This window comes from Fomitiporia mediterranea, assembly GCF_000271605.1.
Source record: "Fomitiporia mediterranea MF3/22 unplaced genomic scaffold FOMMEscaffold_5, whole genome shotgun sequence".
Taxonomy (NCBI): domain Eukaryota; kingdom Fungi; phylum Basidiomycota; class Agaricomycetes; order Hymenochaetales; family Hymenochaetaceae; genus Fomitiporia; species Fomitiporia mediterranea.
This window is the reverse complement of record NW_006760390.1, coordinates 759544-770194: the sequence shown is the minus strand read 5'-3', so window position 1 is coordinate 770194 and position 10651 is coordinate 759544. Positions and strand designations below refer to the sequence as shown.

At 47.8% G+C, this 10651-nt stretch overlaps 4 protein-coding genes across 4 annotated transcripts; 2 read left to right on the top strand and 2 right to left on the bottom strand.

Annotated features, from left to right (window-relative positions):
* Positions 1–2323: 2323 nt before the first annotated feature.
* On the bottom strand, positions 2324–3092 carry FOMMEDRAFT_154747 (uncharacterized protein; the record flags this gene model as incomplete). Its single annotated transcript, XM_007265187.1, has 3 exons — positions 2324–2469; positions 2523–2705; positions 2777–3092. The coding sequence occupies 3 exons, from the start codon at positions 3090–3092 to the stop codon at positions 2324–2326; spliced, it is 645 nt and encodes a 214-aa protein (XP_007265249.1).
* A 1222-nt stretch (positions 3093–4314) lies between these two features.
* FOMMEDRAFT_166999 (uncharacterized protein) lies at positions 4315–6756 on the top strand (the record flags this gene model as incomplete). Its single annotated transcript, XM_007265186.1, has 6 exons — positions 4315–4827; positions 4884–5110; positions 5171–6309; positions 6362–6418; positions 6477–6632; positions 6691–6756. Exons 3-6 carry the CDS (start codon positions 6133–6135, stop codon positions 6754–6756), a joined length of 456 nt encoding a protein of 151 aa, XP_007265248.1. The 5' UTR covers positions 4315–4827; positions 4884–5110; positions 5171–6132.
* A 509-nt stretch (positions 6757–7265) lies between these two features.
* FOMMEDRAFT_19035 (uncharacterized protein) lies at positions 7266–8570 on the bottom strand. Its single transcript, XM_007265185.1, has 4 exons — positions 8416–8570; positions 8218–8349; positions 8120–8160; positions 7266–8048 (listed from the first exon to the last, which is right to left on the bottom strand). The coding sequence occupies exons 1-4, from the start codon at positions 8458–8460 to the stop codon at positions 7733–7735; spliced, it is 534 nt and encodes a 177-aa protein (XP_007265247.1). The 5' UTR covers positions 8461–8570; the 3' UTR covers positions 7266–7732.
* Positions 8571–8730: 160 nt separating this feature from the next.
* On the top strand, positions 8731–10572 carry FOMMEDRAFT_19034 (PLC-like phosphodiesterase). Its single transcript, XM_007265184.1, has 8 exons — positions 8731–8891; positions 8948–9020; positions 9092–9115; positions 9219–9350; positions 9414–9446; positions 9505–9726; positions 9789–10057; positions 10128–10572. The coding sequence occupies exons 1-8, from the start codon at positions 8775–8777 to the stop codon at positions 10362–10364; spliced, it is 1107 nt and encodes a 368-aa protein (XP_007265246.1). The 5' UTR covers positions 8731–8774; the 3' UTR covers positions 10365–10572.
* The last annotated feature ends 79 nt before the right edge of the window (positions 10573–10651 follow it).

The following is a 10651-nucleotide window of genomic DNA, read 5'->3' as shown; positions in this document are numbered from 1 at the left end:
CCTTATGTTCATTCATACGAGGTGTCTATGCCAAAACGAGCAGAAGGGAGAAGCTCTACCTGCGCGACATAGTTGGAGCGAAAGTAATATTATGATACAAGCGAATGTTCTGGAAGCTTTGAAGAAGAGAAACAAGAAAATTTGCAAACAGATGTGACCATAAAATACGTCCCAGAAACTCTAATGTCCAGGTGATAAATTTTCGACTAAAAGTAACCAAATAATTTCCGACTAAACTTGCAAACTCCGCAAGAAAGCCAATAAACGGCAGACTACATCGTGAGCAATAAGCGACATGCATGTAGAACACGGAAGGCGTATCAGTTACGCACTTTTGTTGCTACGAACAGCCTCTCCAGAAAGCCTTCGCGTCTATACATATCCAATTGGCGCATCTCTTCCAGGACGTCAAAGTCCACGCCGTCTCTTGAATATCCAAGTGTGTCATAGGGGTGGAAGAATCGCACTTCCGTACCTTCGTTTATCTGGCGGGAGTAGAATTAGACAGAATGCCGAACCTCAGCATAACAAAATCGGCATACCGTTTGCAAACGTTTTGAATCAAAGAATTGATCATTTCTGCGATTATCGAACGTTGCCTAGAGCATTCACTCGTCAATTGGATCCATACAGCGTCGAGTGATCGCAGCGTACCATCGCCCAGTCAGGCTCGACGACGAACCCGTGACGCGGAACTTTCAAACCCTTCCAGGGGAATTGGTCGACAGGACGGTGGGTATAGCGCTCTTGAGTCCCCCGGACTGCGATGGCGAGATGGGCAGGCTGGGGACGGGCAGGAGGAGTAGGAGTGGCAAACTGTGTCATTCTTCACGTATCGATTGAAGGTATAGAAGACAGGCAACGAGGAAGGACGAGAAAACGAACGCGAGAGGAATGAGTCCGGCAAAAGAGAGAATGACTTCAAGCAAACTGAAAGAGGGAGAGAAGAGAGAGACGGGGAAGTGGGGCGTGGTGAAAGCATTAGGATTTTAGGGGAACAAAGAATGAATTGCAGACAAGCGAGAAGGGCGTTGTCCGTTTCCAGCAGCGACTCGATTTCCAGACCAAGCAGCACGCGTCTGCGAATCCGGAGGCAAATCGCTGCTGGTCAAATCTGCTTCCGTCAGGTCCTCAAGTATACTCGCTGGCTACTCAAAGAGAACTTCAACGACCCGGTACTAGAATTTTGCACTTAATATCTCCAGTTGCGCCTATGCCTTCCAAAGCGGAGATGAACTGAGATGAAAGCAACCGCGGAAACACCAGTGTCCTTGTTCCTCTTGATCACTTCTGACCACAGATTACACGTTGCACCCCATCCAACTCACTTCCTTCCATTCACTACCAAAACCAGAGCAATTAGTACGGCTTCCATACAGAATTTCAGGGCAAGGTGACAACGACTGGTCTGCGAGTCTATCGTTTGGTAGACCGGATGAACGCGGCAGCACATCTTACGGAGTCACATTGCGGAGCCTTCCACTTGGCCCGGATGTTGCTTGGTTCTAGGATGCTTTCCATTCTCAGAAATGCACCGTGTCTTGTACCAACAGCACGTTTATCGACGAAACGATCTCGTTTAGGGGACTCGTCTCTCGTCGATTTCGGTAAAGTACGGCTATCTTCGTCAAAAACCGTATATTCCTTGTTGAAGTGCACCTTCTTTTGCTAGGTTACCTCTGAGCGGATACCATGAACCGTCCCAGAACTTTCAGAGCTTCTCAAATATTCACTCGAGAGCCCAGAAAGAAAACCTCGTCAATTCTCGATAGAGATCGTGATGACCTAATATAGAAGCTGAGTCAGCCAGTGTATTGATAAGTGGCACAAAAAGACTCTTACACTCCGAATAGCATTCTTAGATACAAGACGTCACTCAACCATTAGCCCTCCAATAAACTGGATTCTATCCCATGGATGGACCAGATATTTCCGAATCAAGTTGGACTGCATCAAGATCGACTTTGCAAGAGACAAGGAGTCAACTTGAACAAAGAAGCTTTCAAAAATCAGAATCCTCAAGACCGTCAAGCCATCAAACAACGCAGTTCCAGTTCAAAACGAAGCGAAAAAACCTGCAAAGGAGTTGCACAAGGACGAAGTCGAAGACTGTCAAGTTTATCAGCTTCTCAGAAGCAGGAACAAGAGAAATGCGTGACTTTACCTGAAGATCCTTCATGACCCCGAGATGCCTTCGATACTGGAATCTATGCTAAATTTTGGAATCTCCTCCGAGAGAAAGCAAGGACATGGAACAAGGTTTGCATCTTCCTATCTGCAAGCAGTCCAAGAGTCTTGAGTAATGGTCGTTGTGTACGACAGATCACAGAATCCCGGGCTCTGCAACGTGTGGCTTGTTCCCCTCTATGAGTAGACCAAGATCAGACCTCGAACCACCACCCATCGCCGTCGCCGAACATTGATTTAACCCCGAGGCTGCATCCCACCCGGATTTTATAGCCGGATTCTCTTTCGGTGAGGAGAAGTCACTTTGATGATTCCACTCCTCCAAATTGCTAAACGTTGGTCCCCTTGCGTCTCATTTCCCCTTTCCTCTTGTGGGCCCTCTTTCCCCCATTCTCCAGTCCAAGACCTGGGCTTCGTAGTAACGAGAGGGAGCAATAAGGAAGATCGAAGCATGTCGCAGATGTAAGTTATCGCGTCACGGGTCAGCCCTTTTCCCTTCGGAATCTGCCAGCCACTCGCTTAGAACAAGGTCTGTCGAGCGTGTCACCACTCCAACCGACCATCCACCTCCCTTTCTATCTATTCGAACTGCTGATGTTGGTCGATGTCGACGAGTGAATTCCCTCTATGAATCGGATTTTTCTTCGGGAGTTTAGGAGCGTGCCTTTTTTCTTGGAAGGCTGCCACAAACTCGGTAAGACATACTCAGTAGCATTCAGTCCTCGTCGCTCACCAACTCGTTCACAACGCCCTCTAGTCACCACGGAAAAAATAAGGGAAATATCAGAATCACTATGTAGGAAGCCGACGCCATGCAGCAACTTTTGGGTCATGGTGGCAACGTGCAGAGCCAACAGTAACTCCAAATATTCGGCGGGTAATGCCATGTCAGATCCTGTTGACATCACACGTCAATCGGAGGGAGGAAGCTTGCCGATTAAGCTTCGATCAGGTTCAAAAATAAAACAGTATATGGCCATTATGATCAGAATGCATAGAATCTTTTGCTATGTACTTCCATGTCACTCATAAATACTACAACGCGCACTTTGGTACAGAAACGGTTTACACGCTGGAGCATTTATCCACTTGAATCATTATACTGGCATCAAAGTGCCTAGGTTGAATTTCGCGGGCAAGCGTACTACTATCTCCAAAGTGTATATACAGTGATGACCTTCTGGAACGCTGTCTCTTCCAGCATTTCGTTTGTTTCCAGAGACGACTTCTAATACAATAAATGGAACCGCCGCGCCTTCTGGAGATAAAAGCTAGAGTTGTTGAAGAAGTTTCCGATAGTATCTTCTAACAGGTAGCCTATTAGTTTATCTGCCTAGAATGAGTCTTAAAGGCTAGTCAGAAGAATGCTTACGATGCTTCTGAAGACTATCGTCTCAAATAGAATTCTTACACTAAAATGAGAGTTGATGAAATTCTTTATATTCCGCTGAAGGGTTCAACAAACCCACCCGTTTATCAGATGTTGAGAGATAACCTCTACTTACTTAGCCAGCGGAATGATATAATAGAGATTTGACGAGAGAATTCTGAGGTTTCTCTCATACACGGAATCCCAGATCACTCTTGCTGAGCCTTGAAGGTCTGGATGATCGCTCATCACCCACCGCGCCCGACATGAAGGCTGCTGGAAGGCTTTCAACATCATGAATGCATCGGCGAAGATTGCGGAAGGGAAGCGTACAAGAGGGGCCAAGTGTCCATCGACTGAGCCATCCTCATCCTATCGTTCTCCCCTGCATCATCTTCTCGTATTGAAAATTATATTCGTTTTTCTTCACATTTTGCAAAATGAGGATTCTGGACTATCCAACACCACGATGTGCACCCTGCGTGACTTGTAAGCATTTGCTGCCCTCTTCAAGTGTGGCTTGTGACCGTCTTCCGAATGACTCAAGACACGTTCCAAGATATTCAGCGTAAATTGAATTAATTTGAGTGTAACCTAGGACAGACCGAGATTCCGTGGTACTGCGACGAGAAAATACGATGGACAAGGATCCTTAAAGGTGGGCTGCAAGCGGGAACTAAGCGAGTGGCACGGGATGGCAGATTCCGAGGACGGATTCAAGCAGAGGGCTGAGTCGCGTCCTGCCTTGAACCAAACTACATCCGTGTAGGCGCTCCCTCTGCGCCTGCATCTTTTCCTTTAGTCACTTTGAGATCAATGCAGACGGATAAGGGGGAAGTGGGAAACCAGATCGAGAGGGAGGAAGGGAAGAGGGTGGCCTTGGGTTGTCCAGATGAGAATCGCAGATATTGATGCGTTGAGGTGCGTCTTGCTCACGAAAACCATTTCCCGGTCACATAGGTGGCACAAGAGACAGCATGCATGTCGAGCAAGCATTCAAGCAGGTCGACAGATACCTGCCTTGTTGCTCGATTCGGTTTTCTTGGAGACGGGATAGATAGGTCGAACCACACATTGTACAGAGTCCTCAGTTCATTCGTTGTCAAGCATAAAAACCACTACTCGTGCCACTTTTTCTCGAGGAATATTTATTGGCATCTTGATACTGCTTGAGCACCTTGGAGGGAATAGCGTTTTGAGGGAACATTGACGTCAGAATTTGAATTTGGGTCTTGACATCGGGACTGTTGTTGGATGCTAGGGTTTCTCCAGTAAAGTTGTCACACTTATCTTTTCCTTGCTTTTGACATACTGATCCTTTTCTTAGTCTTTAGGTTGAACCTCTTGTGTATCCAGTTTTCAATATCCAGCTGCTTGATGACTTGGCTGTCCTTGAGGGTTTCGTGTTCAAATTCGGTTCTTGTTTCTTGATAGGTCCACTTTGACGCAGCCCAACTTGAGAGGATCTCTTTGCTTGCCTTGTGAAGGTGTATGGATTGCACAGACTGGCTGAAGTTGCGCAACATCACGGTATCTGGGTATGATATTCAGTGGGTGTGTGTGCCTTTTGTTCGAACCCATCAAAACTTTGGCTGACTCACCCTGCCATATTAGGACATTTCTGCCAATGCCTCTGCGCTGGACACAGGTCCTCTGGGTGCTCTTGAACGGCTCTCCGAAGACTTTGGAGAGTACGAGAGGAGCTCTAAGAACCAGCTGAAAGACCGTAAGATGCAAGAACAGATGCAATGTGGTGAAGAAGATAAGAGGTACCTCTGTAAGTGACACAGAGTTGTCGTGCACGATCGAGGACGTAGTACGCATGCGCCTTAAGGTCAACGTCCCCTCGTGCAAGAAGCTATAAGCCTCTGGAGATGCGGAAATATTCCAAGCAGGAGAACTTCCAAGGCAAGCAAGCATAGAATTTTGAACTGCAACAGAAGTGCAAACCACCTCGCCTCGTTCATCACATTTCACCAATCGACGGGTTCATGCGACGGTCGTAAATGTTCTTGTCATAGGTCCCGTATGGAAGGCGTATCAGGTTTCTGGAGCGGAAGGAGAAAGAGAGATGGGAAGGCAGAAGAGATGTGGTGAGGAGGGTGCAGAACTTCGGAGGTGGCGGAGAGCGGCTGAGGAGCAGCACTAGGGACCAGAACGTTCGTCCTCACTTCTGTTGATATTCATCTCGACCGCAGTGCCCATCGCGCTGCCTGGCGTACCTGTGGTATCTAAGCCAATTCTCTGAACCGTTCGAATTCGCCTCGAGGAACTTGCAGGATGCTACAGAAATTCCACGGAAGCGGATTCAACGAGAGATGATTTGCCTCCGGATTTGCAGTTGTCGTGTCTCGCGATCGAGCCGGTGCTGAAAACGGACAACGCCCTCCTCGCTTGGCCACAATTCATTCTTAACGACCTAAAATTATATTTCACCCTAACCTCTCCGTCACCCGCTTTCTCTCACTCCCTCTCTCACCTAGCTTGCTCGAAGCAACTATCTCTCTTGCGCTCTCTTTCCGTAACTCGTCTACCGTTCTTTCCCTTTATTCTATACTCAATATCAACGCGTAAAAATGGCACAACGTGCTAGATCTACCCCGCCCGCTCGCCCTCAGCCCTCGCAACTTGCAATCACGTTTCAGCAATGCCAGAAGCGATATGCGAATCGTCCGATAGATCACTTTCCCTGGAAGGATTTCCATTTGAGAATGTCAGGACATGGATATGTTGTTGGGACTGATTGGGCAATGGTGTGTAAGGTTCTGATTTCACAGCCGGATCGAATGCTGATATAGATGATAGTCAACCTTCGATACGCGTACGGAGGACCAATTCTTTGATCGTAAACGCCTTCAGACAGTGAGACTCCAATATCATTTCCCTTGTTTGAAAGCCTAATGACCGGCCATCATACCAGATCGATGAAAACACCGAAGTCCTGTTCTTTCACCCCTTCGACCCGCTTAACTACTCAAACGATGCTCTGGACTTCAATGTTGCAGAGGACGACAAAGTTTGGTTCGAGGAGCCTGCGCTAGAAGGTGTCTTGAAGAAATTATATGTTGGCACGAAGGTATGGATAATTTGCTCGGCTTCTCGGGATGAATTAAGCAATTCTAATATACGTGCAGTCTGCCCTCTCGCAGCTTGAGCTCAAAGCTCGGCGTGTCTACTATCATCTTTTTGGCCATTCGTAAACTGTTCCCGCTACTTGCTTGCCAAGTCCTATCTATGGCTTGGTTCATTCCTTTCGATGGCGAAGAGAAATTGGGAAATATCTACTACTCGATCTATCAACCATGTCATGCGTAATTGGCATACCTTGTATATTAGTAACTATACAGCTTCGTTCTTATGTATATAGATTGCTATTATTGGTGAACAAATAACGGACATGTGTTCATTCAGGCACACTAGAATACATTCATTTACACTAAAGTGTCACGAGCGGTACTAGTTGCTTGAGGAATGCTTTTAAACAGGTGACCGGATGCAACAGTATATTTAAATTATCGGCCACCACTATCCTCGTATCTACGACTTGCAACACAGACATCGAAGATCATGACAGACCAAAGCACCACAGCACCTCCAGTTACTCCATCATGGTCGGCAGGTCTTCCAGAACCGCTCAGCGTTGCCGAGAGTATATCACCGGAGATGCTTGCCGAGTTTATTAAGACTGGTTCGAAGCAGGCTGGAAAAGATTATATCGTAGTCGATGTCCGTCGGACGGATTTCGAGGTTGAGCCAGACCAGCCATAACTCACTAACAGAACCTATCTGATAATAGGAATGATACTTTGATAGGACTACGCCATCCCCGGCGCGATCAACCTCCCCGCACACTCTTTCTACCCCACTCGAGCTGGTGTGGTATCCATACTCTCTAATATCCCACTCGTGATCTTCCACTGCCAATCGTGCGGGTCTGCAATGTCGCGTGGGAGAAAGGTGGCGGCGTACTACCAGGACGCGTTAAATGAGAAGGGTATTGCTGTTACGAGGAGTAAGGGTTTGTACCTTGAAGGTGGGATTAAAGGGTGGGTTGAGAGGTATAGGGATGATGGTGCGTTAGTGATTAAGTTGTAGGTATGGGTACATGTGTGGGATGAAGGGTATGTATGCAAAAGAAGATATCTACGTATGTATGTATGTGCTACGGAGTAAATTCTACCAAGGAATAAGTCTATTAACCTCCTCTTCAACAATCCGCCCATACTTATTCACACCATTCACCCAAAGTGCAAACCAAACCAACGAAAAACTAATCCCGTACAAACACCCAACAGCACATTGTTGCCACGTATGATGACCCAACCAGATTCTCGAACGAATTATTCCTATAGCCCAGGGAATGACGATGAATGGTGGGATGATTCGAGTGTATTGTGATTGTGGGAAGGATGGGTGGAGAGGGAGGTAGAAACATGCGAGCGGGATGTAGACGCCGAAATGAGAGATTGTGGCGGAGTGTGTGCTGGGCATGCTTAAGACGAGGTACGGTTAGTAAGGCGTTGCGGTGTCTTAGTGGATAGCGTTTTGATTTGATTTGCTTACCCGTACGTTTTCTTCTTTGATGTGGGATGTAGAGGCCGAGGCTGTTTATTCACAGCGAGCCATGAGCTGAGGAGTTACACGGCAAGTAGAGGACGGACCTGGCGAATGAAGCGTTTGATGACTTTGACGGAGAGCGAGCAGCAGACGGCGCCTGCCGCGAAGTAAGCAACGCCCGCCGAGCGAGTGTAGAGTACACAGCACGCAGTTAACGATGTAACGATGAGATTTGTCTGACGATGACAACATTGCGTAAGGAACAAGGCGGCCGAAAACAACGCAGATAGACGCGGACGCACCTCCTCAAACACCCATCGTCGAATAACGCTGTCATTGTTGTCCATGTACTTCCGTCGCTCTAAGTGGTAAATAGTCTAAGTAATTAAGCGTGATTGTTGTAGTTTCCAGGGAGATTAAAAGGCCAGGGGAGAGGCGCGGAAGATCGTCATGATGTCGGACGGATTGAGAAGCGGCCGAGAGCGTGGCTATGCACGAGTTATTTTTTACAAGTGACCCTAATGCAGGCCGGTCTCAAATCCGTGTACTCCGCCCCTTTCTTCTTGCTTATCCACATCTCCCTCCTTCCACTAACCCACCCCTTTCCATCCTTTCCCTCTTTAACCTCTTCTACTGACTTTCCCTGACCCTCTGCTCAACCATGCATCTCTCCTACGCGCAGGCCGCTTTCTCTGTCCTTTCTACCCTCTCCCTCTTCCCTTCCTCCCTGGCGGCCTCTTTGACTAGACGCGCTACCACCTGCAATGGCCACCCCGAGGTACGAAATGGCCGTATCTCTCACTCCCGTACCCGGCACTGACTCACTTTATCTAGTTCTGTGACAGGAGCTTCGGAAACGTCTCCTTTGTTGGTGCCCACGACTCCTACGCGGTCGGAACAAACAACTGTCAGTTTATTTCGCGCTTTCATCTCCACACGCCTCGAACACGCTCTGACCTCTTTTCCTAATACCAATAGTGGCAACAAATCAAGATTATGACGGTGAATCAACACCCCTCTTTTCGCTTCTTGATCACACCCGTTTTCTGACCAGACATCCCCGCGTCTTTTATTTGATATTCGCATTTTTTATAAAAATTTCTAGTGACCCAGCAATTGAATGACGGCATTCGCATGCTGCAAATGCAAGCCCATTTATCGAGTAACGTTATTCATTTGTGCCATACAAGCTGCATTCTCTACGATGGTGGAACGTTGCAGGACTACCTCACCAAGGGTGAGTTAGCATCGCATCTAACTGATGGATAGGTATCAGTTACTGACATCTTTGTGACAACAGTCAAAACTTGGATGGATGCCAATACGAATGACGGTAAGACCAATGCGATGATCTTTGCTCGTCGCTCCGAGTTAATTTTGGAACCTTACAGTTGTTACACTTCTGATCGTGAACTCGGACCAAATTACGCCTGCCCAGTTTGATTCGGTGTTCCAGGCCGCGGGTCTGAAGGATCTGTCTTACACGCCTTCGTCATTCCCGGTGACAAACACTCAGTGGCCCACGCTCGGGAGTATGATTGACAGTGGTAAGCGGCTAGTGACGTTCCTGGATGCCGGGGCAGACTCCTCATCGGTGCCGTACATCATTGATGGTAAGCAGCTTCAAAAGCTAATTAATAATTTAATTACTGAGTCGGAAGCCCATTCCTTCCAGAATTCACAAACATGTGGGAAACGGCATTTGACGTCACGGATCCCACGTTCGATTGCAATGTGAACAGGACGAAGGGTGACTCGTCAACACAGCTGTACACGATTAATCACTTCCTGGACATGGATGTGAACATCATTGCATCAACGGTAGCGCCCAACAAGGGCGCGCTGAACACGACGAACGCGGCTAATGGCACTGGTTCTCTTGGCCTGCAGGCTTCCCAATGCGGAGCCGAGTATGGCCGATACCCTAATTTCATGCTCGTCGACGTAAGTCCGAATTTGTCGAAGTTGTGTCGCGTGACTGATGTACCTTGTTCCTCGATGTGTCTATCCATAGTTCTATGAATACGGCGGAGGCTCTGTATTCCAGGTTGCGGCGACGTTGAACGGCGTCACGTACTCTCCCTCGTCGGCGATCGCCACCCCGATCCCGGACACGTCAAGCAGCAGCGGCTCATCGAGCAGTGGCAGTAACAGTGCTGCATTACCCGCGTTGTCCGTTCCTCATGGACTGTGGGCGAGCATGGTGACGTCAGTTGCAGGAATAGCTGTGGGAGCATGGACTATTCTATGAGTATTCATTGATTGAAGACATTTATAAAAAGAGACTATTTACGGATTAATTTTGGATACGGACCGCATTAAGCATTTGAGTAGTAGCCGTGATTAGATAGTGTCGGGTCGGGCTCCTGTAACTATTGATTGATTGATTATTGTTTGGCCAGGCAGGACAAACGGAGATTTGATCTGCTTCCGCCTATCCTCTAAAAGATTCCGGCCGGATAAAGCAAGCGACTTCCCAAAAAACGTGCTCACGACACAGCCACTGCTGCCAACTCTAATCGCAGTTCAGTAACAAGC

Coding starts and splice junctions, on each gene's coding strand:
- FOMMEDRAFT_19035 (XM_007265185.1), bottom strand. CDS start 8,460: ATGGACAACAATGACAGCGTTATTCGACGATGGGTGTTTGAGGAG. Junction 8,350..8,415: donor GACGATGGGTGTTTGAGGAG/GTGCGTCCGCGT, acceptor TGTCATCGTCAG/ACAAATCTCATCGTTACATC. Junction 8,049..8,119: donor TCAAAGAAGAAAACGTACGG/GTAAGCAAATCA, acceptor CCTCGTCTTAAG/CATGCCCAGCACACACTCCG.
- FOMMEDRAFT_19034 (XM_007265184.1), top strand. CDS start 8,775: ATGCATCTCTCCTACGCGCAGGCCGCTTTCTCTGTCCTTTCTACCCTC. Junction 9,351..9,413: donor GCAGGACTACCTCACCAAGG/GTGAGTTAGCAT, acceptor TTGTGACAACAG/TCAAAACTTGGATGGATGCC. Junction 10,058..10,127: donor CTAATTTCATGCTCGTCGAC/GTAAGTCCGAAT, acceptor GTCTATCCATAG/TTCTATGAATACGGCGGAGG.